The 27,280-nt window shown below is 61.4% G+C and overlaps 4 protein-coding genes across 6 annotated transcripts in view; all 4 read right to left on the bottom strand.

The window, feature by feature from the left end:
- Nucleotides 1-349, bottom strand: part of KDM6B (lysine demethylase 6B) — a 12,534-nt gene extending 12,185 nt beyond the window's left edge. The window contains 1 exon segment of the mRNA XM_077192900.1: nucleotides 346-349. Within this exon segment, the coding sequence (XP_077049015.1) occupies nucleotides 346-349 (4 nt within the window).
- A 3,832-nt stretch (nucleotides 350-4,181) lies between these two features.
- On the bottom strand, nucleotides 4,182-11,753 carry LOC143696521 (uncharacterized). The gene is made up of 2 exons (XM_077192978.1): nucleotides 8,498-11,753; nucleotides 4,182-4,342 (listed from the first exon to the last, which is right to left on the bottom strand). The coding sequence occupies exon 1, from the start codon at nucleotides 10,366-10,368 to the stop codon at nucleotides 9,241-9,243; it is 1,128 nt and encodes a 375-aa protein (XP_077049093.1). The 5' UTR covers nucleotides 10,369-11,753; the 3' UTR covers nucleotides 4,182-4,342; nucleotides 8,498-9,240.
- A 133-nt stretch (nucleotides 11,754-11,886) lies between these two features.
- EFNB3 (ephrin B3) lies at nucleotides 11,887-17,877 on the bottom strand. Of its 2 annotated transcripts, none has more exons than XM_077192979.1 (5): nucleotides 17,107-17,877; nucleotides 14,011-14,294; nucleotides 13,220-13,312; nucleotides 13,105-13,143; nucleotides 11,887-13,030 (listed from the first exon to the last, which is right to left on the bottom strand). In XM_077192979.1, the coding sequence occupies exons 1-5, from the start codon at nucleotides 17,202-17,204 to the stop codon at nucleotides 12,753-12,755; spliced, it is 792 nt and encodes a 263-aa protein (XP_077049094.1). In that variant the 5' UTR covers nucleotides 17,205-17,877; the 3' UTR covers nucleotides 11,887-12,752. The 2 variants fall into 2 exon arrangements, with proteins under 2 accessions (XP_077049094.1, XP_077049095.1); XM_077192980.1 differs by having other exon boundaries at nucleotides 11,887-12,309.
- A 146-nt stretch (nucleotides 17,878-18,023) lies between these two features.
- On the bottom strand, nucleotides 18,024-25,446 carry WRAP53 (WD repeat containing antisense to TP53). 2 transcript variants are annotated; one of them, XM_077192977.1, is made up of 12 exons: nucleotides 25,365-25,446; nucleotides 25,157-25,232; nucleotides 24,944-25,042; nucleotides 23,733-23,841; nucleotides 23,079-23,167; nucleotides 22,596-22,686; nucleotides 21,830-21,962; nucleotides 21,131-21,339; nucleotides 20,728-20,831; nucleotides 19,598-19,741; nucleotides 18,257-18,753; nucleotides 18,024-18,223 (listed from the first exon to the last, which is right to left on the bottom strand). In XM_077192977.1, the coding sequence occupies exons 1-12, from the start codon at nucleotides 25,384-25,386 to the stop codon at nucleotides 18,198-18,200; spliced, it is 1,599 nt and encodes a 532-aa protein (XP_077049092.1). In that variant the 5' UTR covers nucleotides 25,387-25,446; the 3' UTR covers nucleotides 18,024-18,197. The 2 variants fall into 2 exon arrangements, with proteins under 2 accessions (XP_077049092.1, XP_077049091.1); XM_077192976.1 differs by having other exon boundaries at nucleotides 18,024-18,753.
- Nucleotides 25,447-27,280: the final 1,834 nt, after the last annotated feature.

Below are 27,280 nucleotides of genomic sequence, written 5' to 3'. Positions count from 1 at the left end.
TGGTGACCAGAGTGACCAACAGGCAGAGTGACCAACAGGCAGAGTGACCAACAACCAGAGTGACCAACAGGCAGAGTGACCAACAGGCCGAGTGACCAACAGGCAGAGTGACCAACAACCAGAGTGACCAACAGGCAGAGTGACCAACAGGCAGAGTGATCAACAGGCAGAGTGACAACAACCAGAGTGACCAACAGGCAGAGTGACAACAGCCAGCCTGACCCACAACAGAGTGACCCACAGTCACCAGTGACCCACAGCCATGAGTGACCCATGGTCACCAATGACTCACAAGCCAGAGTGACCAACAACCAGCCTGACCAACAACCAGCCTGACCAGCCTACCCATGGCCAGAGTGACCAACAACCAGAGTGACCCATGGCCAGAGTGTCACAGACATGAGTGACCAACAACCAGCCTGACCCACAGCCAGAGTGACCAACAGCCACACTGACCCACACTCACCAGTGACCCATGGCCAGAGTGACCCATGGCCAGAGTGACACAGCCACGAGTGACCAACAGCCAGAGTGACCCATGGCCAGAGTGACTCACAGACATGAGTGACAATAACCAGAGATGCACAGCCAGAGTGACCAACAGCAACCAGTGACCAACAACCAGAGTGACCAACAGCCAGACTGACCCACAGCCAGAGTGACCCACAGCCAGACTGACCAACAACCAGAGTGACCCACAGCCAGACTGACCCACAGCCATGAGTGACCCATGGCCAGACTGACCCACAGCCACGAGTGACCCACGGTCACCAGTGACCCCCAGCCAGTGACCAATAACCACAGTGACCAACAGTGACCAACAACCACAGTGACCCACAGCCACAGTGACCAACAGTGACCCACAACCACAGTGACCCACAGTGACCAACAGTGACCCATGGCCACAGTGACCAACAGTGACCCACAACCACAGTGACCAACAGTGACCCATGGCCACAGTGACCAACAGTGACCCACAACCACAGTGACCAACAGTGACCCATGGCCACAGTGACCAACAGTGACCCACAGCCACAGTGACCAACAATGACCAACAGTGACCCATGGCCGCAGTGACCCCGGCCAGGCTGCCCCCCCCACTCCCACCCGTGCCCCCCCCATGACCCCGGTCACACACAGTCACCGTCCCCCCCTCCCCCACGCCGCGCTGACCCCCCCCAGGTGTCCCCAAGTGTCCCCCAGGTCCCTCACCCCCCCCCCCCGGGTGTCCCCAGGTGTCCCCTGGGTCCCTCACCCCCCCGGGTGTCCCCTCCTGTCCCTCACCCGTCCCCGCGTGTGCCCCGGGTGCCGCCGGCCCCGCGTGTGCCCCGGCCCCGCGTGGTGACACCGGCCCCGGCCCCGCCGTGAGTCACCGGCCCCGCGTGGTGACACCGACACCGCCGTGAGTCACCGGCCCCGCGTGGGTGTCCCCTCCCCTCCCCCCTCCCGCCGCCGTGACGTCACCGGATGCCCGTGACGGAGAGGGGGGAGGGGAATCCCGGCGGGAGGAGGGGGGGGGACACGGGAAAAGGGGGGACATGGAGGGGACACGGGATGGGGACATTGGGGACACGGGAAAAGGGGGGGACAATGGGGACACGGGGACACGGGATGGGGGACAATGGGGGGACACGGGGGGACAACGGGGACACGGGGGGACATTGAGGACACAGGAAAAGGGAGGACATGGAGGGGACACGGGGGGGACAATGGGGACACGGGATGGGGGGACAATGGGGACACGGGGGGACATTGGGGACACGGGATGGGGGGGACAATGGGGACACGGGGGACACTGGGACCGGGGGGACATGGAGAGGACAGTGGGGGACATGGAGAGGACATTGGGGACATTGGGATGGGGGACACAGGGGGACATTGGGGGACATGGGGAGGGACACGGGATGGGGGGACATTGAGGGGACACGGGGCACAGAAGGGACATGGAGGGGACACTGGGGGACACAGGGTGGGACAGACATCGGGGACATCGGGGGACAGGCGGGGAGGACACGGGTCACAGGGGGACACAGACATGAGACACTGGGGGACACGGGGGACACACACTGGGGGACACGGGGAGGGCACATGGGGACACACAAGGACAGACGTGGGGACATCTGGGGACACACAGGGACAGACGTGGGGACATTTGGGGACACACAGGGACAGACGTGGGGACACGGGGAGGGCACGTGGGGACATTTGGGACACGGGGAGGGCACGGACACACCTGGGGACACGGGGAGGGCACGTGGGGACACCCAGGGCCACGTGGGGTGACGCAGGGGGTGACACGGGGACAGCAGCCACGGGGTGACGCGGGGACACGCAGGGTGAGGTGAGGACAGGGGACACCCGGGGACAGGGACAACAGCACGGAGTGACACGGCTGGGACACGCGTGTCACCCTGGGGGACCTCCCGTGAGCTCACGTGTGACACCCGTGTCACCGCTGTCCCCTGCTCTGGGTGGCCTTGGGGTGGCCCTGTGACACTGGGGTGTCCCTGCAGTGTCCCTGGGGTGTCCCTGTGACACTGGGGTGGCCCTGTGACATGGGGGTGTCCCCTGAGATGTCCCCTGAGGTGTCCCTGTGACACTGGGGTGGCCCTGTGACATTGGGGTTTCCCCTGAGGTGTCCCTGGGTGTCCCTGTGACATTGGGGTGGCCTTTAGGTGTCCCTGAGGTGTCCCCAGGGTGTCCCTGTGACATTCAGGCATCCCCTGAGATGTCCCTGTGACATTGGGGTGGCCTTTAGGTGTCCCTGGGGTATCCCCAGGGTGTCCCCAGATTGTCCCTGTGACATTGGGGTGTCCCCTGGGGTATCCCAGGGTGTCCCCAGATTGTCCCTGTGACATTGGGGTGTCCCTGGGGTATCCCCAGGGTGTCCCCAGATTGTCCCTGTGACATTGGGGTGTCCCCTGGGGTGTCCCTGGGGTGTCCCTGTGACATTGGGGTGGCCTTTAGGTGTCCCTGTGGTGTCCCCAGGGTGTCCCTGTGACATTCAGGTGTCCCCAGGGTGTCCCTGAGGTGTCCCCTGAGGTGTCCCCGAGGTGTCCCAGGGTGTCCCTGAGGTGTCCCCAGGGTGTCCCTGAGGTGTCCCCTGGGTGTCCCCAGGGTGTCCCTGGGTGTCCCCGAGGTGTCCCTGGGTGTCCCGAGGTGTCCCCAGGGTGTCCCTGAGGTGTCCCCAAGGTGTCCCTGGGTGTCCTGGATCTGGGGAGCCTCGGGGTGGGGAGGGGCGGTTGAGTCACCACCGGTTCCGGGGGAGGGGCAGGTGTGGGACAGGGACAGGGATGGGGACAGGGACGGTGACAGTGACACGTGTGGGAGGGGGGACAGCAGGGGAGGGGCAGAAGAGGGTTCTTGGTGGGTGACACGGGTGTGACAGTGTCCTGTGGGGGTGACACGGGTGTGACACTAACCTATGGTGCTGACACGTGTGTAATGCGTGTGTGACACCGTCCTGACGGTGTGACACGCGTGTGACACTGTCCTGTGGGGGTGACACGGGTGTGACAGTGTCCTAGAGAGGTGACACAGGTGTGACACTGTCCCATGGTGTTGGCACGTGTGTAATGTGTGTGTGACACTGTCCTGAGGGCGTGACACGCGTGTGACACTGTCCTAGAAAGGTAACAGAGGTGTGACACTGTCCTGTGAGGGTGACACAAGTGTGACAGTGTCCTAGAGAGGTGACACAGATGTGACACTGGTCTATGGAGGTGACATGAGGGTGACACAAGTGTGACAGTGTCCTGTAAGGGTGACACAGGTGTGACACTGTCCTGTGATGGTGACACAGGTGTGACACTGTCCTGTGAGGATGACACAGGTGTGACACTGTCCTAGGGAGGTGACACATGTGTGACCCTGTCCTGTGGAGCTGACACATGTGTAATACACGTGTGACACTGTTCTGAGGCGTGACACGCGTGTGACACTGTCCTACGGCTGTGACATGGGTGTGATGCTGTCCTAGACAGGTGCCACACGTGTGACACTGCCCTGTCTGTGCAACACCTGTGTGACACACGTGTGCACCCCCTGTCACCCCTGCTGTCACTGTCACCCCTGGTGTCCCTGTCACCCCTGGTGTCACTGTCACCCCCGGTGTCATGTCCCTGTCACCCCCGGTGTCCCTGTCACCCCTGGTGTCACTGTCACCCCGCTGTCACTGTCACCCCCGGTGTCACTGTCACCCTGGACAGGTGTGTCCCTGTCACCCCCGCTGTCCCCCACACCTGGCAGGGAAGGGGGCGGGGCCATGGGAGGGGGAGGGGCACTCACGTGTCCGAGGGTCGGGTCCGGCTCCGGTGGGGAGGGGCTACGCACCAGCCATGGCCTGGGGGGACACAGAGGAGCCTTACTGGAGCACTGGGAGCACTGGGAGACCCTCCCAGAGCCTTACTGGGAGCACTGGGAGCACTGGGAAACCCCTGCCCCTTCCCAGAGCCTTACTGGGAGCACTGGGAGCACTGGGAGCATTGGGAAACCCTTCCCAGAGCCTTACTGGGAGCACTGGGAGCACTGGGAGACCTTTCCAGAGCGTTACTGGGAGCACTGGGAGCACTGGGAGCACTGGGAAACCCTCCCAGAGCCTTACTGGGAGCACTGGGAGCACTGGGAGACCCCTGCCCCCTCCCAGTGCCACACTGGGACCCGTAGGGCCCAGGCTGCTGCTCCCAGTATGACCAGTGCCAGTGCTCCCAGTATCCCCAGTATGACCAGTGCTCCCAGTATGACCAGTGCCAGTGTTCCCAGTATGACCAGTGTTCCCAGTATGACCAGTGCCAGTGTTCCCAGTATGACCAGTACCAGCGCTCCCAGTATGACCAGTGCCAGTGCTCCCAGTATGACCAATACAAGTGTTCCCAGTATCCCCAGTGTTCCCAGTATCCCCAGTGCTCCCAGTATGACCAGTATCAGTGTTCCCACTATGACCAGTGCAGCGTTCCCAGTATCCCAGTATGACCAATACCAGTGTTCCCAGTATCCCCAGTACGGCTGTTCCCAGTATCCCCAATAGCTCCCAGTACGGCCACCTCCATTCCCAGTATCCCCAGTATGACGAGTATCGCTGTTCCAGTATCCCCAGTATGACCAGTACCAGTGTTCCCAGTGCTCCCAGTATGACCAGTACCAGTGTTCCCAGCATCCCCAGTAGCTCCAGTATAACCAATACTGCTGTATCCCCAGTGCTCCAGTATGACCAGTGCCAGTGTTCCCAGTATCCCCAGTACAGCCACCTCCATTCCCAGTGCTCCCAGTATGACCAGTATCGGTGTTCCCCATTCCCAGTATCCCCAATAGCTCCCAGTAAGGCCCTTCCCCACCATTCCCAGTACTCCCAGTATCTCACGCTCTTGGCTCCAGTAACAGCCCCCACACCCAGCTCCCACTGCTCCCAGTAACACAGTAGTGACCATTCCAGCTCCCAGTAACACCAGTAACCATCACTCCCAGCTCCCAGTAACACCAGTAACCGCCATTCCCAGCTCCCAGTAACACCAGTAACCGTCACTCCCAGCTCCCAGTAACACCAGTAACCGCCATTCCCAGTAACACCAGTAACACCAGTAACCATCACTCCCAGTAACACCAGTAACCGTCACTCCCAGTTCCCACCAAGATCTGCAATTCCCAGTGCTCCCAGTATAGATTCACACAGCGCTCCCAGTACACAAACACCTGCTGCTCCCAGTGCTCCCAGTCCAGCCCTTACCCCATTCCAGTGTTCCCAGTCCAGCCCTTACCCCGTTCCCAGTGCTCCCAGTCCAGCCCTTACCCCATTCCCAGTGCTCCCAGTGTTCCCAGTACAGTCCTCACCCTGTTCCCAGTGCTCCCAGTCCCTCCCAGTGCTCCCAGTCCAGCCCTTACCCCATTCCCAGTGCTCCCAGTGCTCCAGTGCAGCCCTTACCCCGTTCCCAGTGCTCCCAGTCCAGCCCTTACCCCATTCCCAGTGCTCCCAGTGCTCCCAGTCCCTCCCAGTGTTCCCAGTGCAGCCCTTACCCCATTCCCAGTGCTCCCAGTGCAGCCCTTACCCCCTTCCCGGTGTTCCCAGTGCTCCCAGTCCAGTCCTCACCCCGTTCCCAGTGCTCCCAGTACAGCCCTTACCCCCGTTCCCAGTGCTCCCAGTGCAGCCCTTACCCCGTTCCAGTGCTCCCAGTCCAGCCTTTACCCCAATCCCAGTGCTCCCAGTACAGCCCTCACCCCATTCCCAGTGCTCCCAGTCCCTCCAGTGCTCCCAGTAGAGCCCTTACCCCGTTCCCAGTACAGCCCTCACCCTTGTCCCCAGCTCCCAGTGCTCCCAGCCCCTCCCAGTGCTCCCAGTACAGCCTTTACCCTGCTCCCAGTGCTCCAGTGCAGCCCTCACCCTGTTCCCAGTGCTCCCAGTGCAGCCTTCACCCTTGCCCCCAGCTCCCAGTCCCTCCCAGTCCCTCCCAGTGCTCCCACGCCCGCCTTATCAGGAGGCCGCACCCAGCCCGGCCCGGGGCGCCTGGCGGGGGGGCAGGGGGGTCCCAGGTGCAGTTTTGGGGGTCCCAGGTGTGGTTTAGGGGCTCCCAGGAGCATTTTGGGGGTCCCAGGAGCATTTTGGGGGCTCAGGAGGGGGCTACACCCCAATATGGCCGCAAGGCCTGACCCCCCCATTTCTGACCCCCCCTAAAGCGCAACCTGACCCCCCAGACACCCCAAAAGCCCCCAGACACCCCCAAATCCTCCCCTAAAAACACCTCAAACTTTCAACCCCCCCCAAAACCCCCAAACCCCTCAACACCCCCAAACCCACCCCAGACCCCCCCAAATTCCTCCCCTGACACCCCCAAAATCCCTCCAAGACCCCCCCCATTGACACCTCCACCCCTCCCCTGACCCCCAAAACTTTCCTGTCCCCCCCCCCCCCCCAAAAAAAAACCAAGAGGGGGGACACCCCACATGGGGAAACTGAGCACAAGGGGGGGGGGTTGGGGGTCACTAAAGGCGCCCCCCAAAGTTGTGCTGCCCCCTTAAGACCCCCCCAAAAATCCTCATCCAGGACCCCCCCCCCCCCCCCCCCAAAATTCAGATGGGGTGGGGGGGAACAGGAACATCCCCCCCCCCCCCCCAGATTCCAAATTCACTTCAGCCCCAACGCCCCCAAAATAATTTTGGGAAGGCAAAACCCTCCCTGTCCCCCCCCCAAAAAAAATTCATTTCAACCCAAATCCCCCCAAATTCACCCCAGCCCTGACCCCCCCCAATTTATCCCCCCAAGCCCAGACCCCCCCCCATTATCTCAACTTTGCCCCCCTCCCCTCATTTTACCTCAGGTTTGACCCCCCCAATCCAAAACCCCAAAATTTTAATTGCCCCCCCCCCCCCCATTTCACCTCAGTCTGACCCCCCCCCAAATCACCCCCAAAAAAGCCAGGAACCCCCCCCCCCCCAAATTTACCTCAGCTCTGACCCCCCCCAGGTAAGACCCCCCCTCATTTCACCTCAATTTTCTCTCAAACCCCCCTAAAAAACCCCAATTTCACCTCACATCTGACCCCCCCCAACTTCAGCCCCCAAAAATCACCCAAAACAGGACGAGACCCCCCCCCAATTTCACCTCAAATTTGAGTCCCCCCGATTTCAGCCCAGCTCTGAGCCCCCCCAAATTTCACCTCAATTTCCCCTCCCCTAAACCCAAACCCCTTTAATTTCACCCCAGACTTTACCCCCCCCACCTCAACCCCCCCAATTTACCCCCCCTCAGCCCTGACACCCCCCCCAATTCCCCCTCACCTTTGACGCCCCCTCCCCAAAATCTCCTCAATTCACCCCAATCCTGACACCCCCCCCCCCCCCCAATTCACCCCAACCAGGCCGGACCCCCCCCCCCCAATTCCCCTCAGCCGTGCCCCCCTCACCCCCAGACCCCCCCTCAAATCCCCCTCAGCGCTGACCCCCCCAAAATCCCCCTCAGCTTTGACGCCCCCTCCCCAAAATCGCCTCAATTCACCCCAAACAGGCCGGACCCCCCCCCCAATTCCCCTCAGCCGTGTCCCCCCCCCCTCCCCATTTCCCCTCAGTTCCCCCCCCCATCCCCTCAATTTTACCTCAGTTTCCCCCTCACGCACCTCAACCCCCCCAAATCCCCCTCAGCGCCGACCCCCCCACCCCAAACCCCTCACCCCCACCCCAGACCCCCCCATTTCCCTCAGCCCACCCCTCAAATTCCCCCTCAGAGCCCCCCCCGCCAGCCCAGCCCCCCCCATTCCCCTCACGCCAAACCCCCCCCCCCAATTTCCCCTCACGCTGCCCCCCCCACCCGAGACCCCTCATTCCCCCTCACCTCCCCCCTCCCCCCCACCCCCCTCACCTGACACCCCCTCCCCACCCCCCCCACCCCCCTCAGCCCCCTCCCCACCCCCCTCACCCCTCACACACACCCCCCCCCCCCACCCCTTCCCCTCAGGCCGCGGCCCGGCCGCCCCGGCCGCGCTGCCCCCGCCGCTCTCTCGCTCAGCGGTACCTGCGGCGCTGCCGGTGCCGGTGTGTCCGTGGGGTGCCGGCGGGGTCCCGGGGGGTGCCGGGTGCGGGAGGGTCCCGGGGGTCCCGGGGGTCCCGGCCCGGCCCCGGCGCTGCGGCGGCTCCGCGGCTCCGGCCTCGCTCAAACAAAGGACCCGAGAGCCGCGCGCCCCGCCCGCCCCGGACACGCCCCCCGGACACGCCCACAGGGGGGAGATGGACACGCCCCCACCGCCGGGACACGCCCACCGAGGAGGGACCGCCCCCCGATCCGCCGGGCCACGCCCACTAAGGGGCTGAGGGAGCGCTGGCCACGCCTACGGAGGGAGGGCGCGCGCGCGGCACGCCCATATATGGAGAGGGCACGCCCACCGCGCGCCACGCCCCGCAGAGGGGCACGCCCACTTCGCCGTGAGGCCACGCCCACCGCGGCGGCGGCTGGGGGAGACTGGGGGGGACTGGGATGGACTGGGGGGAACTGGGGGGGACTGGGGGGAACGGGGATGGACTGGGATGGACTGGGATGGACTGGGGGGAACTGAGGGGGACTGGGAGGGTCTGAGATGTCACGGGAGCTGGCGAGGGTGGGCTGCTATAGGACTGGAATCAGAGTGGGACGGACTGGGACAGCACTGGGATGGACTGGGACAGCACCGGGATGGACTGGGATGGACTGGAATAGGATGAGATAACACTGAAAGGCACTGGGACCAGTATAGAATCACACTGGGAAGTACCGGGCCCAGTCTAGGGTGATGGAGGGACTGGGACTGGGACTGCAGTGGCACTGGGAGGCGCTGGGACTGGGACTGCCCAGTAATAGGAGAGACTGAGACCAGTATGAGCTGGTACTGCAACCAGTACAGGGTGACACGGGGACTGGGAGGCACTGGGACCAGTGCAGAGCGACACTGTGGCTGAGAGACACTTGCACCAGTACGGAGTGGCACTGGGACCAGTATAAACCTGTACTGGGAGGCACTGGGAACAGCACAGAGTGGCACGGGGATGCACTGGCCCAGTATAAGCTGGTACTGGGAGGCACTGGGGCCTGTACAGAGCGACACTGGGACTGGAAGCGCACTGGGACCAGTACAGAGTGGCACTGGGAGGCACTGGGCCCAGGATAAGCTGGTACTGGGACCAGTACAGAGCCACACTGGGACTGGAATCGCACTGGGACCAGCAGGGGGCGCCCTGGCACGGCCAGGGGCGGGGCCACCCTGGGGACACCGCGCTCCAGCCAATGACAGAACAGCCTTCCCAACGCCGACCAATCAGCGCGCGGCAGCTCCGCCAAGCCCCGCCCCGCGCTCCCCCCTCCCCTCGGGCAGCGCGCGGGACCGCACGTGCCCAATGGGGGCGTGGCCTTTGGCCGAGCGTGGCCCCGCCCCCTCCTCGGCCTCGCCCCGCCCCCGGGAGGCTCCGGCGGGGTGGGGGAGGGGCGCGGGGTGGGGGAGGGGCCGAGTTTAACCCCGCGGTGCCCGGGGGAGGGGGAGGGGCGGGGTTGGCACGCGCGTGTGCAAGGGGGGAGGGGCGCCATGGGGGGAGGGGTTTGGACACGGAAATTTGGGGTTCGGATGGGGAAATTTGGGGATTTGTGTGGGGAAATTCGGGATTTAAACGCGCGAATCTGGGGGTTAAATGGGGAAATTTGGGGTTTGGATGAGGGCATTTGGGACTTGTGTGGGAAAATTTGTGATTTGCGTGAGGGAATTTGGGATTTAAATGGAGAAAAATTGGGATTTGTATGGGTAAATTTGGGATCTGTGTGGGGAAAATTTGGGATTTGGATGAGGAAATTCGGGATCTGAGGAATGAGGAATTTGGGGGTTGGGTGAGGAAATTCGGGATTCGCACGGGGAAGTTCCGCATTTGCACGAGTAAATTTGGGGTTTAATTGGGGAAATTTGGGGGTTAAATGGGGAAAATCTGGGATTTAAATGGGGAAATTCGGGATTTTTGGGGGGAAATTCGGGATTTGCCCGGGGCATCACGTGACCCCTTGCACGAGGACCCCCGGACACCCCCCCTCTGGGGTCACGTGACCCCTGCCCGCCCCCCAGCAACAACGGCCGAGCCGCGCTCTGATTGGCCGGCGCCGCCGTGACGTCACGACAGGGCGCGCCGGGCCCGTTGCCATGGCAACAGCGGGAGCTGAGGGGGGGAGGCGGTGGAGGCCTTGGAAAGGGAAATTTGGACCCAAAAATTGATTAAAATGACCCAAAAATTCGGGCTGGAGACCGCAAAGGGACCTGAAAAAGCAGAATTTGGGCTCGAAGTTAAAGATTTTAAACTAAAATTGACGCGTGTGCTCATAAATACGAAATTTTGGGGCTATAAATGGGATTTAGACACCAAAAAATGAGATTTTTGCTCCAAAACCAGGAGGTTTGGCCTTGTAATTGATCATTTTGTCCACCCAAAATGGGGGTGGGTGGGTTCCCAAAAAAGAGGTATTTGGTCCCAAAAAGGTGTTTGGTCCTAAAAACGTGGGATAAGGATCTAAAAATGAGATTTTCTACTCCTAAAAAAAGCAGGAATCGGCATTTAAATGAAGATTTGCACCCCAAAACCAAAGCTTTTGGCCCAAAAATGAGGGGTTTGTCCTTAAAATAGGGTGTGAAATGTGGGGTTTTAACTTTAAGAAGGGGATTGGACCCGAAACTTGAGAATTTGGGCCCAAAACAGAGTTTAGACCCTGAAATGAGATTTTTGGTGCAAAAAATGGGGTTTGAGACATTAAAATTACCAAAAAAATTCTTTAAACCCTCCTGGAAATCCTCAAAATGAAGCATTTGGCCCTAAAATTTGGGCCTGAACCCTGAAAGTGTGGATTTCCACCCTAAAAATGATTGTTTGGTTCCAAAAGTGGAATTTTGGATCCCCTACATGAAGAATTTAGGCTCTAAATTGAGGCTTTTGGCGCTAAAAATGATGTTTGGGACAACAAAATTGGATTTTTCATGCCCAAAAGAGGGGTTTAAACCCTAAAATTGGAGGTTTACTCATAAAAATTGGATTTGGGCCTCAAAAATGAGGGGAAATGCAGCTTTGGACCTTAAATTAATGTTTTTAGGCCTAGAAATGTGGGTTTGGAACCCAAAATGAGGTTTGGAACACTAAAAACTCAGGTTTAACCTTAAAAAATTTAAGAATTTGGCCCAGAAAAAAACCTTTTAAATGTAAAAATGAAGTTTGGACCTTTGAAGATGTTTTGTATGCAGGAATTTGGGGATTTAGGTCAAAATTGGGGCTTTAACATTTTTTAAATTAATTTTGGGGAATAAAAATGAGGGATTAGAGCTTAAAACTGAAGGTTTGGGTTGTTAAAAGTGAGGGTTTTGGTGCTAAAAATGATCTTTTTTCTCTAAAAAAAAAGGATTTGGGACCCTAAAAATGAGGATTTGGGTGGAAGACGGTGGTTGGACAAAAATTGGCTTTTTTTGTCCCCAAAACTGAGGGATTTAGACCCAAAATTATGAGGCTGGAGAGGGGAAATTTTGGGGTTTAGGGGGGAAAAAAAATGAAGATTTGGGGCCTCAAGTGCCAAAGGTGACATCGGATGGAAGGGACACGCCCCCCACCAGGTGACCCCGCCCCCTCCAGCCCCTCCCCCACCACCAGGGGGCGCCAAAACCTCGCCAAGCCCCGCCCACCCCATTTGAATGACAGGAAGGGGGCGGAGCCAATTGCACAAAATTGTCTAATCAGCAGCGGGCGCGCGGTAAGGCCACGCCCCTCCCGTGTGATGTCACACAGGAAGCCCCGCCTCTTCATCTCTGTGACGTCACTTCCTGGTCATCCTCTTGGTGGCTGCAATGGGAAAGCCCCGCCCCCTTTTGCCATGGGGGTGTGGCCTAAGTGATCCCACCCATGTGTGTGGGCGGGGCTTAATTGTGGCCAATGGGAGGGTGGAATCACCAAGCCCCGCCCATTTCCTGAGGTGACGCCTCAAAGCCGCTAAAGCTCCGCCTCCCCAGGTGAAACCACGCCCATATTTGGATGACCACGCCCCTGGTAGCACCATATGTAAAATAGGCCACGCCCTGTATTGACCACGCCCCATTCAGGCCACGCCTCCTGGTTAAGCCCCACCTCCCCACACCTGGGGGTTCATTTTGGGGCAAATTCTTCCCTTTTTGGGTCCTTCATTCCTCTAGGCCCCAAAGGGGCGGAGCTTCAGGGCAGGGCGTGTCCTTCCACCTTTGTGGGCGGGGTCTCCCCAGTTTTGGGCTCCCGCCCCCTCCCCCACCCCCTCACACCTTGTAATAGGCGGGGGGCGGGGCTGCGGGGGGGAGGGGCAGCTCGCGCAGGGGGTGGGCGGGGCCCGGTCCATGGGGGCGTGGCCTCGCCGGCCCCGCCCCTCCCCGCGGGGTTTTTTGGGGTCTCCGGGGGCGGCGCCGCCACCAGAGCGCCCCCCCCGCCCCCCCCAGCAGCGCCAGCAGCGCCGCCCCTCCCCCCGCCGCCCCCAGCACCGCCCCCTCCCGCGCGGGGGGCGGGCCCGGCCCGGGCGGGCTCGTCTGATTGGCTGAACCTGGAGGAAAGGGGGAGGAGTCAGGGGCGGGGCTTCAGGTGGGCAAAGCCCCTCCCCCTACCCCACACCTTTACCTGTCCCGGCCGGGTCCGGCGGCGGCTCCGCCCCGGGGCCTGTGGGGGAGGGGAGGGAGGGTGAGAGGGGGAGGGGCGGGGCGGGGGCGGGGCGGGGTGGGGGCGGGGCACTCACGCTGCCCCACGCGCAGGGTGACGCGCATGGCCCGCGTCAGGCAGGCCCCGCCCTGCCGGTTCTCCAGCCCCTCGGGGGTCCCGTCCGACGTGGCTGCAAAGGATGGGGGAGGGGCAAGGTGACGTCATCGGTGACGTCACCGCACTCGTCATAATCCCCCCAGTGATGTCAGAGCCTGGTCACTCCCCGTCTCCCCTTGATGTCATCGCCCGTTCTGGGGATGTCGCATCCTGTGACGTCATCGCCCCCCAGTGATGTCACAGCATCACATGCTGATGACATCACGGGGATAGCGATGACATCATCGTGACATCATCCCTGCCCTAACGCTGTCAGCTCCCCCCACGGTGTCACGCCATCGATGCCAGTCCCCTCTGATGATGTCACAGACCAATGACATCACACCCTGATGACATCACACCCTGATGACATCACCAGCACCTCCCAGACGGCGAAAGAGCCCCAAGACCCTCCCCAAAGCCCCTCCCAAACACAACTCCACACCCCCCTACCTTCCACCCCTTCCCCAATGACATCACCCCCTCCCCGATGACATCACCACCCCTGGCAATGACATCACCACCTCCCCGATGACATCACCACCCCTCGCTATGACATCACCATCCTGATGACATCACCAGCACACCCTGAACACAACCCAACCCCTCCACCCCTTCCCCAATGACATCACAACACCCCAGCGATGACATCACCCCCCCAAGTGATGACATCACCCTCCCACAGCGCTATTGCCCCCCAGCCCCGCCCCCGCCGATGACGTCACGGCTCACTGATGATGTAATAGTCGTGCTGCCGGCGGAACTCGTGTCCCCAGAGGTTGGGGCTGAACTCCTGGAATTTGATGGTGAAGCGAACGTCGCGCTGGGGGCGGTCGCAGGTGAGCAGCAGCGCGGGGGCGGGGCCGGGGGGCGGGGCCTGCACCTGGCAGCGCCGCGCCTGCGCCCCGCCCACCAGGTACAGCTTGTAGTACTCGTACCCCGCCCCCCCCGGGCACACCAGGTCCAGGCGGTCGCCGATCTGAGGGTACAGCACGTAACCGCCGGCGTCCAGGAACCTGGGGGGACAATGTGACAATGTGACATCCTGTGTGACACTGTGTGTGTGTGTGACACTGAGGGTACAGCACGTAACCGCCGGCGTCCAGAAACCTGGGGACACAGGGACAATGTGTGTGACACTGAGGGTACAGCACGTAACCGCCGGCGTCCAGGAACCTGGGGGGACAATGTGACACTGGGTGTGACACTGTGTGTGTGTGTGACACTGAGGGTACAGCACGTAACCGCCGGCGTCCAGGAACCTGGGGGGACATGGGGACAATGTGTGTGACACTGTGACACTGTGACAATGTGTGTGTGTGTGACACTGTGTGTGTGTGTGTGTGACACTGAGGGTACAGCACATAACTGCCGGCGTCCAGGAACCTGGGGGGACAATGTGACACTGGGTGTGACACTGTGACACTGTGACACTGTGTGTGACACTGTGACACTGTGACAATGTGTGTGTGTGTGACACTGTGACACTGTGTGCGTGTGTGACACTGAGGGTACAGCACATAACCACCGGCGTCCAGGAACCTGGGGGGACAATGTGACACTGGGTGTGACACTGTGTGTGTGACACTGTGACACTGTGTGTGTGACACTGTGTGTGTGTGTGACACTGAGGGTACAGCACGTAACCGCCGGCATCCAGGAACCTGGGGGGACATGGGGACAATGTGACACTGAGTGTGACACTGTGACAATGTGACACTGTGACATCCTGTGTGTGACACTGTGTGTGACACTGAGGGTACAGCACGTAACCGCCGGCGTCCAGGAACCTGGGGGGGACAATGTGACACTGGGTGTGACACTGTGACACTGTGACAATGTGACACTGTGTGTGTGTGACACTGTGACACTGTGTGTGTGTGTGACACTGAGGGTACAGCACGTAACCACCGGCGTCCAGGAACCTGGGGACACAGGGACAATGTGACACTGTGACACTGTGACACTGTGTGTGACACTGAGGGTACAGCACGTAACCGCCGGCGTCCAGGAACCTGGGGGGACATGGGGACAATGTGACACCATGACACTGTGTGTGTGTGACACTGTGACACTGTGCGTGTGTGTGACACCGTGACACTCTGTGTGACACTGTGTGTGTGACATTCCGTGCGTGTGACATTTGCGTGCGACACCATCACGGTCAGGGTGACACAGCAGAGGTGACACTGCGTGTGTGACACAGTGACAGGCATGACACTGCCACTGTGACAGTGACACCATCAGGGTGACACCGTGTGACACCACAGGAGGGTGACAACACCGGGTGTGGGGACACGGTGACACTGCCAGGCATGGGGACACGGTGACACCCCGGGCATGGGGACACGGTGACAGCCCCGTTGGGTGTGGGGACACGGTGACACCTTGGGTATGGGGACACGGTGACGCCCCCGTCAGGCGCCCCCGCAGCGCTGGGGGGGGGGGGGGGGGTTGGGCAGCCATTGTTGTCACCATGGCAACGGCGCCGCTGCCCCTCCCCCACCCGCTCCGTGGGGGGCCTGGGGGGGGGGGAGGGGACACAGCAGGGGGGACCCGGGGCCGGGGGCACCTGAAGGGGGGGACGGGGGGGGGGCTGGGGCTGTCACCGTCACCGTGTCACTGTCACCGTGCGGCTGTCACCATGTCACTGTCACAGTGTCACCGTCACCGTCACCATGTCACTGTCACCGTGTCACTGTCACCGTGTCACACACATGGAGTGGCACCCAGTGTCACCTCGCTGTGCCGGTGTCACCCCCCTGTGCCGGTGTCACCCCCCTGTGACAGTGCCACACCTGCTCAGTGTGACAGATGTGGCGACGCCCGCGCTGGCACGCGGTGCCCTCGTCGCACCGTGTCACACACGCGGTCACGGTGACAGCCACGGTGTCACAGTGTCACTCACGCTGCCACGCTCAAGTTGTCACACTTGGTGTCACACACAGTCAGTGTCACACACAGCCGCAGCGCCAGGTGTCACTCACGGTGTCACTCACAGTGTCACTCATGGTGTCACAATGTCACAGTCACAGCGCCAGGTGTCACGGTGTCACACAGATGATGTCACCCACAGCCCATTGTGTCCCCCCCGGGTGTCCCCCCCAGGTGTCACCCCCCATGTCCCCATCCCCATCTCTTGGGGTCACCTGGAGCGGGTGACGAGACCCCCAGCCCCCCCCCGAGACCCCCGGGACCCCCTCCCCCCCTTTCCCTCCTGGCTTTTTCAGGTCCCCAGGACCCCTCAAGCCCCCCCCGCCTCCCCTGATCCCCCCCTGACGCCCCCAAATCCCTCAAGACCCCCCCAAATCCCCCAACCCCCACAGGCCCCCAGGTTCCTCAAGACCCCCCCAAGCCCTCAGACCCCAAAAGCCCCCAGACCCCCCCAATCCCCTCAGAGCCCCCAAATCCCCTCAAGACCCCAAATCCCCTCAGAGCCCCGGTACCCCAAGACCCCCCTGGTGCCCCCAGCCCCTCGGACCCCCAAATCCCCTCAAGACCCCCCCCAATATCCTAAAGACCCCCCCAGAGCCCTCAATCCCCACAAACCCCTCAATTACCCCTGGACCCCCCAATCCCCTCAATTCCCCCAGTGCCTCCCAACCCCTCAATCTCCCCGGTGCCCCCCAATTGCCCCCGGTGCCCCCCAAACCCCTCAATCTCCCCGGTGCCCCCCAATTACCCCCGGAACCCCCGAACCCCTCATTCCCCCTGGTGCCCCCCAATCCCCTCAATCCCCCCGGACCCCTCAATGCCCCCGGTGCCCCCCAATCCCCCCGGAGCCCCCCGCCCCCCGTTGCCCCCCGCCCCCGTTGCCGCCGCTCTCACCGCCGGTTCCCGGTGTGCCAGACCACCGGCTCCAGGCTGAGCCCCGCGGCCCCCGCGCCCAGCACGGCCACGAGCAGCGCCGCCGCCGGCCCCGCCATCGCCCCCCGCCCCCGCGGGGCCGCCGCCCCCGGCCCGGCCCCGCCACCCCCGCCGGGACCCCCCCGGTGCCGCCCCCGGCCCGGCCCGGACTCGAACCCGGGTCCCCGCGGGGCCGCCCCGGCTGCGACCGCGCCGGAGGAGGAGGGGCGGGGCTTTTTCTGAGGGGCGGGGTCTCAAAAGGGGCGTGGCTTTTCGGAGTGAAAGGCGTGGTTTGGAGCAGGGGAGGGGCCTCGTGGGTGGGCCTGGCTGCGTAGTGAAGGGGGTGGGTGGGTGGGGTTGATAAAGGGGCGTGGTCACGGATGGGCGTGATCGTTGTTTGGGAGATATGGGGCAGGGCATGAAAAGGTGGGCGTGGTTTGAATATTTAAAAGGCGTGGATTGGGGTAGGGTGTGTATTTGGGGGCGTGGCTTAGCGCAATTAGCATGGATGGGCACTTAAAATGGGGCGTGGTCTTTTGGAAGGGGCGTGACCAAAAGTTAACGTGGCCACACCCACAGATCTGACCACGGTGTGGGTGTGGCCACGTGGATGGGCGTGGCCTCAGGGCGGGGGCGTGGCCAGCAGCGCCACACAGATTTCCATGGCGACATCACAACCCCCACCGTTGCCATGGTGATGATAAAGCTGCTTAGGAACAGGCCCCGCCCCTTTGTTTGTGTGGGGGGGGGCTCTTAAAGGGGCAACGCCGGAATTGCAGGGTGGGGACCCCGAGGGGCTGGGGACGATTTTGGGGCATCCGGGGGGGGTTTGGGGTGTGGGGGCGGGGCAGATCTGGCCACGCCCCCACCTGTGACAGCCCACGGGGGTGACAGAGGGCGACAGTCACAACGGCTTTAGTACAACCGAGGCCTGGGGGGGACATCTGGGGTCCCCAGGGGTGACACTGGGTGACATTCGGGGTCCCCAAGGGGGCTCTGACCCTCCAGGGTCCCCAGGGGTGACAGTTCTGGTCCTCAAAGGTGACAGTCACTGTCCCCTGGGTGGGTGACACTCAGTGTCCCCCAGGGAGGTGACAATCTCCAGTCCCAATGTCCTCAGGGAAGTGACAACGGCCAGTCCCAGTGTCCCCAGGGAGGTGACAATCTCCAGTCCCAGTGTCCCCAGGGAGGTGACAATCACCAGTTCTGGTGTCCCTGGGGAGGTGACAATCTGCAGTCCCAGTGTCCCCAGGGAGGTGACACTCGGCGTCCCCGGGGAGGTGACAATCTCCAATCCCAGTGTCCCCAGGGGTGTGGCACTCGGTGTCCCCGCTGAGGTGACAATGGCCGGTCCCGCTGTCCCCAGGGAGGTGACAATCAGTGTCCCCAGACAGGTGACACTCGGTGTCCCCGCTGAGGTGACACTGGCCGGTCCCGCTGTCCCCGGGGGTGTCCCCGGGGGTGTCCCCGGGGGTGTCCTCGTGTCCCCACCACCAGAGCTGCAGCCGGATGTCCCCTCCCGGGGCCGGCCCCTCCTGTGTCCCCTCGCTGTCACCGTCGCTGTCCCACGGCGCCGGGAACAGGCGCTGGCCCGAGGCCGTGGCCAGGAGCGGCAGCGCGGGGTGCAGGCTGGGAATGGGGAAAACGGGGAAATTTGGGGGATTTCGGTGGAAATTGGGGGGTTTGGGGTGGAAATTTGGGGGAGTTTGGTGTGAAAATTGGGGGAGTTTGGGGTGGAAGTTGGGGGACTTGGGGTGCAAGGTGGGGGTACAAATTGGGGGAGTTTTGACGTGGAAATTTGGGGGATTTGGGTGAAAATTTGGGGAATTTGGGGTGGAAGTTTGGGGTAGGAATTGGGGTGAGATTGGGGTGGAAATTTGGGTGAGTTTGAGGAAGAAATTTGAGGCATTTGGGGTGGAAATTGGGGAACTTGGGGTGAAAGTTTGGGGTAGGAATTGGGAGAGTTTGGGGTGGAAATTTTGGGGGATTTGGGACGGTAATTTGGGCGTTTGGGGGGTGACCCAAGGTACTTTTTGGAGGGATCCCCAAATTTTATTAGGGTGGGTCCCAACGATTTTTGGGGAGGGGTCCCCCGTGTTTTTATGGGGGAATCCCCAGGTGTGGTTTTGGGGGGGGGGAATCCCCAGGTGTGTTTTTTTTTGGGGAGCAATCCCCAGGTGTGGTTTTTTGGGGGGGGGGAATCCCCAGGTGTGTTTTTTTGGGGGGGGAATCCCCAGGTGTGGTTTTTTGGGGGGGAATCCCCAGGTGTTGTTTTTATGGAGGAATCCCCAGGTGTGGTTTTTTTGGGGGGGAATCCCCAGGTGTGGTTTTTTTGGGGGGGAATCCCCAGGTGTGTTTTTTTTGGGGGGGAATCCCCAGGTGTGGTTTTTATGGGGGAATCCCCAGGTGTGCTTTTTTTGGGGGGAATCCCCAGGTGTGTTTTTTTGGGGGGAATCCCCGTTTTTGGGGTTACCTGGTGCCGTTGACGCAGTCGCGGAGGGCGCGGAAGCGGAGCAGGGGGGGCAGCTCGGGGGGGTCCCCCGGGCTGGGCGGGGCCAGCGTGTCCCAGACGGTGACAAAGCCATCGGTGTCACCCCCGACCAGGAACCGCCCCGACCTGGGGGCACCGGGGACAATGAGAGACCCCCACCCTTAATAACCCCCGCCCTAAAAACCACCAGAGACCCCCGCCCTAAAACCCCCAGAGACCCCAACCCTAAAAACCCCCAGAGACCCCAACCCTAAAAACCCCTGAGACCCCCACCCTAAAAACCCCAGAGACCCCAACCCTAAAAACCCCCAGAGACCCCCGCCCTAAAAACCCCAGAGACCCCAACCCTAAAAACCCCAGAGACCCCAACCCTAAAAACCCCAGAGACCCCAACCCTTAATAACCCCCAGAGACCCCAACCCTAAAAACCCTCAGAGACCCCTGCCCTAAATCTCCTCAAGGAGAAGGTCCAGGTGTCCAGGACCCCCAAAAATCCCCCCAAAAGGTGACCCAGGTGTCCAGGACCCCCAAAAATGCCCCCAAAAGGTGACCCAGGTGTCCAGGACCCCCCAAATTCTTCTCTAAAGATGACCCAGGTGTCCAAAATACCCCGAAAAGGTGACCCAGATGTTCGGGACCCCCCAAAATCCCCCCAAAATCTGATCCAGGTGTCCAGGACCCCCCCAAAATTTGATCCAGGGATTCTGGACCCTGCAAAATCCCCTCAAAAAGTGTCCCAGATGTCCAAGAGCCACCAAAAATCCCCCCAAAAGGTCACCCAGGCGTCCAGGACCCCCCCAAAATCCCCCCAATATCTGATCCAGGTGTTCTGGACCCCCCAATATTTGATCCAGGTGATCTGGACCCCCTAAATCTTCCCCCAGGAGAAGGTGCAAGTGTCCAAAAGCCCCAAAAATTCCCCCAAAAGGTGACCCAGGTGTCCCCGATGTCCCCAAAAGGTGACGCAGGGTTCCAGGACCCCCAAAATCGCCGCAAAAGGTGCCCCGTGTGTCCCCAAGGGTGCCCCAGGTGTCCCCAAAGGTGTCCCAGGTGTCCCCAGGGGTGCCCCAGGTGTCCCCAGGGGTGCCCCATTTTTCGGGGGGGTCACTCACGGGTCGAGGTCAAAGGTCACGCGCTGGTTGGTGGCCACGCGCCGCGGCAGCGCCAGGAGGGGACGCTCGGGGACACGAAGGTCCCAGCAGAGGATGTGGCGGTCCTGGGGGCGGGGCCAGGCCGGGACACGCCCATCAGGCCTGAAGCCACGCCCCCAACGATAAACCACCTCCCAGCCCATAAGCCACGCCCACAAAGCTCCACCCACTACACTGGGAGGTGTCAATCAGAGCCTAAACCACGCCCCTAAATCCACACCCAGAGGCCACGCCCCCAGCACTGAGGCCACACCCGCATTCACAAAACCCCGCCCACCACGAGGCCACACCCTCATAACAACCCACAGGCCCCACCCACCCCATGCCCCACCTCAATGCCACGCCCACATTTGGCCACGCCCACCTTCCTCCCGCCCGCGTACAGGTGAGTCCCGCAGGGGCTGAAGCGCAGGTGAGTGGGCGCGGCCGGGAGGCGGGGCCAGAGCGCCACGGCCCCGCCCCCTTCCAGCGGGTACAGCCCCAGGCTCCGCCCATAGGAGCCGCAGGCGAACAGCGATTGGCTGGGGCTGAAGGCCAGGCAGCCAATCAGGCCTCGCTGGCCATGCCCGCCCTCTGGGAGGGGGTGGAGACAAAGGTTAGGCCACACCCCCTTGGACTCCACCCACCCAAACGCTCTCCTCCTTGGGACCACGCCCATCAAAGCCACGCCCCCTTATGTTCCGCTCATTTACATTTTGCCAGACACTCCCTGTTAAGCCCCACCCCAGGGCCCCACCCACTCCCAGACCCCACCGTTTAGGCCACGCCCATTTTGACCACACCCCACCCTTTTAACCCCTGCCTTTCCCATTTTAACCCCCACTACAGGGCGGGAATTGCCCCTGCACCGCCCCCGCCCCTCCCATTGACCACACCCCTTTAGACCACGCCCCCTTTGGCCACACCCCACCCCTTTTAACCCCTGACTTTCCCATTTTAACCCCAAATACCGGCTGGAAACCTCCCCTTACCCCACCCCCGGACCCCACCCCATTAAGCCCCGCCCCCTTTAAGCTCCTCCTCCTCCTCTTTAAGCCCCGCCCCTTTAAGCCCCGCCCCTCACGGCTCAGGCTCCTCTGGAGGCCGCCCCGGCCCGGGCGCTCGGTCGGGAACTCTCGGACGGCGCCGTCGAAGCCGCCCAGGAGCCGGGAGCCATCGGGGGCGAAGGCCAAGGAGTGGGGGGCCACGGGCTCGTCCTGGGGACACCGCGGGGTCCCTGAGGGCGCCCCAGAACCACCCGGGATGGGGGGGACCCCAAAAACCATACAGGGAATGGGGAGACCCCAAAACCCACCCGGGACAGATGGGGGGACCCAAAACCCTACAGGGAACGGGGAGACCCCAAAACCCTACAGGGAGACCCCAAAACCCTCCTGGGAGACCCCAAAACCCACCCGGGAGAGATAGGGGGGCCCCAAAACCCTACAGGGAATGGGGAGACCCCAAAACCCTCCTGGGACAGGTTGGGGGGACCCCAAAACCCTACAGGGAGAAATGGGGGGACCCAAAAACCCTACAGGGAATGGGGAGACCCCAAAACCCACCCGGGACAGCTCTGGGGGTCCCCAAACCCCAAAACTCCTCCCATTAATGGGGTCAGGGGTCCCCAAAAGCTTCTCTGGGACCCCAAAATCCACCCAGGGACATCCCAGGGGTCCCCAAGCCCAGTTCCCTCCCAGTCCCTCCCAGTCCCTGCCAGTCCCTCCCAGTTTATCCCAGTCCCTCCCAGTTTATCCCAGTCCCCTCCCAGTCCCTCCCAGTTTGATCCCAGTCCCTCCCAGTTTATCCCAGTCCCCCCCAGTCCCTCCCAGTTTGATCCCAGTGCCCACCAGGTGGTTGTGGGCACGGAATGAGCCCCTCAGGCTCCCATCGAAGGCGTCCCAGAGGTGCACGGGGCTGTCCCGGCTGCTGGCGGCCACCCTGCCCAGTACAGACCAGTATAAACCAGTACGGACCAGTATAAACCAGTATGGACCAGTATAAACCAGTAGGGACCAGTATAAACTGGTAGGGACCAGTATAAACCAGTATGGACCAGTAACGACCTCCCAGGAGCCGCCCCTGCTCCCAGTACACCACCCCCAGTTCATCCCAGTAACAACCAGCGCCTTCCCAGTTCCCTCCCAGTGCTCCCAGTCCATTCCCAGTATATCCCAGTTCCATCCCAGTCCATTCCCAGTATATCCCAGTTCCATCCCAGTCCATCCCAGTCCATTCCCAGTATATCCCAGTATATCCCAGTCCATTCCCAGTATATCCCAGTTCCATCCCAGTCCATTCCCAGTATATCCCAGTATATCCCAGTCTCTCACAGGCAGCTGGGGGGGTCGCTGGAGTCCATCAGGGGGTACCAGGTGAAGTCGTAGATGGTGTCACCTTCGGCCACCTGCACGGCCGGGAGCTGCCACCAGTGACCAGAGTGACCAGGAGTGACCAATGAGTGACCCCAGTGACCAATGAGTGACCAATGAGTGACCAGGAGTGACCAATGAGTGACCCCTGAGTGACCCCTGAGTGACCACCAGTGACCAGAGTGACCATGAGTGACCAATGAGTGACCATGAGTGACCAGGAGTGACCACGAGTGACCAATGAGTGACCCCTGGAGATCCACAATGACCCCCCAGTGACACCCCCAGACCCCCAAAATCCCCCCCAGGACCCCCCCATCCTGACCCCAAACCCCCCCAAGTGACCCCCAGACCCCCAAAATTACCCCAAACCCCCACAAAGTGACCCCAAACTCTCCTCAGTGACCCCCAGAACCCCAAATCCCCCCCAGGACCCCCAGAGTGACCCCAAACCCCCCCAAAATTACCCCAAACCCCCCCCAAACTGACCCCAAACTCTCGTCAGAGACCCCCAGACCCCCAAAATTACCCCAAACCCCCCCAAAGTGACCCCAACCCCCCCTAAAGTGACCCCCCCCACCCCCCCCAAATCCCCCCAGCCCCTCCCCCACCCACCAGCTGGGGGAGGGGCGCCCCCGGGGGGGGTCCCGGGGGGAGGGGGAGGTCGAAGATCCTCAGGGCGTTGTCGTTGCTGCAGGTGAGGACGCAGGAGCCGTCGGGGGCCCTGGGGGGACCCCCAAATGTCACCCCAAAATAGCCCCGGGTGTGGGGGACCCCATCATTGTCACCCCAAAATAGCCCCGGGTATGGGGGACCCCATCATTGTCACCCCAAAATAGCCCCGGGTGTGGGGACCCCCAAATGTCACCCCAAAATAACCCCGGGTGTGGGGGACCCCCAAATGTCACCCCAAAATAGCCTCAGGTATGGGGGACCCCCAAATGTCACCCCAAAATAGCCTCAGGTATGGGGGACCCCCCCATTGTCACCCCAAAATAGCCCCGGGTGTGGGGACCCCCAAATGTCACCCCAAAATAGCCCCGGGTGTGGGGGACCCCATCACTGTCACCCCAAAATAGCCCCGGGTATGGGGGACCCCCCCATTGTCACCCCAAAATGACCCCTCAGGTATTGGGGATCCCCCAATGAACCCCAAAACAAACCCCAGGTGTTGGGGACCCCCCCCCCATTTCAACCCCCCAGGGGACCCCAACCCTCCCCCGGGGCTTTTGGGGTGATTTTTGGGGAAGTTTTGGGGTGATTTAGGGACGTTTTTGGGGAGGTTTGGGGGTGATTTTGGGGGGGGTTTTGGTGTGATATAGGCAGGTTTTTTGGGGTGATTTTTGGGGTGAATTTTGGCGGGGGTTTGCGGTGATTTTTAGGGAGGTTCTGAGGTGATTTTGAAGGGTTTTTGGGGTGGTTTAGGGAGGTTTTTGGGACGGTGTTGGGGTGATTTCTGGGGGGTTTAAGTGTGATTTAGGGAGGTTTTTTTGGGTGGATTTTAGAGAGGTTTTGGAGGGGTGTTGGGGTGATTTTTGGGGGAGGTTTGGGGCCTTTCGGGGGGGGGTTTTGGGGGTGATTTTTGGGGTGATTTTCGGCGGGGGGTTCGGGGTGACTGTTGGGCTGATTTTTGAGGTGATTTGGGGAGGTTTCCGGGTGATTTTTGGGGTGATTTTGGGGGAGGTTTGGGGCCTTTCGGGGGGGTTTTGGGGGGTGATTTTTGGGGTGATTTTCGGCGGAGGGTTCGGGGTGACTGCTGGGCTGATTTTTGAGGTGATTTGGGGAGGTTTCCGGGTGATTTTGGGGGGGATTTTGGGGTCTCTCACCATTTGCAGCCTCGCAGGTAATTCTCGGGGCGCTTCGCGAATTCCTCCCGCGCCCCCCAAACCGGGCGGGGGGGGCGGCCCAGTTCGTACTGGGGGAAACTGGGAAGAGCCGGAATTGGGGGGGGGTCAGGGGGGGTCAGGGACCCCCAAAACCCCTCAGGGACCCCCCAAAACCCCTCAGGGACCCCCCAAAAATCCCCCCCAAAAACTCACTCGAGCTCCTCCTCCTCGGGCTCCGGCGGGGCCGCGTCCTGAGGGGTCCCGGGGGGTTCGGGGACCCCCTGAGAGGCTGCGGGGGGAGGGGAGAGGTCAGAGCCCCTCCTCACCCCCGAATTCCCCTCAGAAAACCCAAAATCCCCCCAAAAATCCCCCAAAAAAAACCCCAAATTCTCCCGCCCCCCCCCCCCGCCTCAAAGCGCACCGTCCACCATGGGCGCCGCCATAACGGCGAGAGGCCACGCCCCTCGCTGGCCACGCCCCTCAGCGGCCCGCTCTTTAGGCCACGCCTCCAGCTCCATATATGGAATGAGGCGCGATTTGGATTGGCTCCTCCCTCTGTGGGTGGGGTTTCGGCTTTTCCCGCCAAAAATGGACGCCCGCGATTTGGGGACCCCGAAATGCGACCCCAAAAGGGTCCAGAGGGACCTGGGACACCCCAAAATGTCACCTGAGGGTTTGGGGGGGTCTGGGGGACCCCAAAATGTGACCCAGGGAGTCAGAGTGACACAGGGCACCCCAAAATGGCACCTGAGGGTTTGGGAGACTCCCAAAAGAGGGTCCTGGAGTTGGTGGGGAGCAACCAAGGGGTGACCTGTGGCCGCCATGACCCCACCATGGCCACTGTGACTCAATCATGGCCACCGTGACCCAACCTTGGCCACCATGACTCAACCATGGCCACCGTGACCCAACCATGGCTACCGTGACTCAATCATGGCCGCCATGACCCAACCATGGTGACCATGACCCAATCTTGGCCACCACCACCCAGCCATGACCCAACCATGGCCACCACAACCCAACCATGGCCACCACCACCCAACCATGGCCACCATGACTCAATCATGGTCACCACCACTCAACCATGGCCACCATGACCCGATAACGGCCACCACAACCCAACCATGGCCACCACCACCCAACCATGGCTGCCATAACCCAACCATGGCTGCCATAACTCAACCATGGTGACCATGACCCAACCATGGCGTCCACCACCCAACCATGGCCACCATGACCCGATAACGGCCACCACAACCCAACCATGGCCACCATGACTCAACCATGGCCACCACCACCCAACCACGGCCACTATGACCCAACCATGACCATCATGGCCACCATGACCCAACTGTGGCTGCCATGACTCAACCATGGTGACCATGACCTAACCATCATCACCATGACTCAATCATGGCCACCATGACCCAACCATGACCACCACGAGTCAATCATGGCCACCACAACCCAACCATGGCCACCATGACCCAATAACGGCCACCACAACCCAACCATGGCCGCCACAACCCAACCATAGACACCACCACCCACCCATGGCCACCACCACCCAACCATGGCCACCAAGACCCAACCTTGGCCACCATGACCCAACTGTGGCTGCCATGACTCAACCATGGTGACCATGACCTAACCATCATCACCATGACTCAATCATGGCCATCACAACCCAACCATGGCCACCATGACCCAACCATGGCCACTACAACCCAACCGTGGCCACCACGACTCAATCATGGCCACCACGATGTTCCTCCATGACCCAGCCGTCCCACCTTGATGTTCCTCCACATCCCCCTCAAGTTCCTCAGGGCCACCCACAGGTGTCCAGGTGTGCCCAGGTATCCCCAAATGAGGAGTTTTGGGGTGTCCCCCTTCCCCCCAAAACAGTCGCAGATGAAAATCAGTAAAACTTTTATTAACTTCCCCCCAAAATCAGAAATTCCCCAAAATTCCTTCCCCCCCCCCCCCAACACCCAACAACCCCAAAAGTGAAAACAGCAAAATAAAGGGGGTGGGGGAGGGGCAAAGGACGCCCCCTCCCCCCTGAACCCCCAAAACCGCCACCAACGACCCCCCCTCCCCCACCCCCCCCCCCTCCTCATTAACGAACCCCATAAATTACAACACCCCCCACCCCCCACCGGACCCCCCAAAATCGGGGGGGGCTCCCACGCCTGCCCCTCCCCCACCCCAACAGGGGGGGCGTGACCTCTAAACTGGGGGGGGGGTCACCCTCGACTTGGGGGTCACCCCAAATTCAAGGTTTGGGGATCAGCCCCCCAATTTCAGGGTTTCACCCCAATTTCAGGGTTTCAC

This window comes from Agelaius phoeniceus, chromosome 36 (genome assembly GCF_051311805.1).
Source record: "Agelaius phoeniceus isolate bAgePho1 chromosome 36, bAgePho1.hap1, whole genome shotgun sequence".
Classification (NCBI taxonomy): Eukaryota; Metazoa; Chordata; class Aves; order Passeriformes; family Icteridae; genus Agelaius; species Agelaius phoeniceus.
Note: the sequence above shows the minus strand (reverse complement) of the source record. Positions and strands in the feature narration are given on the sequence as shown.

Coding starts and splice junctions, on each gene's coding strand:
- LOC143696521 (XM_077192978.1), bottom strand. CDS start 10,368: ATGCGGAACTTCCCCGTGCGAATCCCGAATTTCCTCACCCAACCCCCA.
- EFNB3 (XM_077192979.1), bottom strand. CDS start 17,204: ATGGCGGGGCCGGCGGCGGCGCTGCTCGTGGCCGTGCTGGGCGCGGGG. Junction 14,295..17,106: donor TGGCACACCGGGAACCGGCG/GTGAGAGCGGCG, acceptor TTGTCCCCCCAG/GTTCCTGGACGCCGGCGGTT. Junction 13,144..13,219: donor CACCCTGCGCGTGGGGCAGC/GTGAGTGCCCCG, acceptor CCTCCCCCACAG/GCCCCGGGGCGGAGCCGCCG.
- WRAP53 (XM_077192976.1), bottom strand. CDS start 25,386: ATGGCGGCGCCCATGGTGGACG. Junction 25,233..25,364: donor GGCGGCGCCCATGGTGGACG/GTGCGCTTTGAG, acceptor CTCCCCCCGCAG/CCTCTCAGGGGGTCCCCGAA. Junction 23,168..23,732: donor GGGCGCCCCTCCCCCAGCTG/GTGGGTGGGGGA, acceptor CACTGGTGGCAG/CTCCCGGCCGTGCAGGTGGC.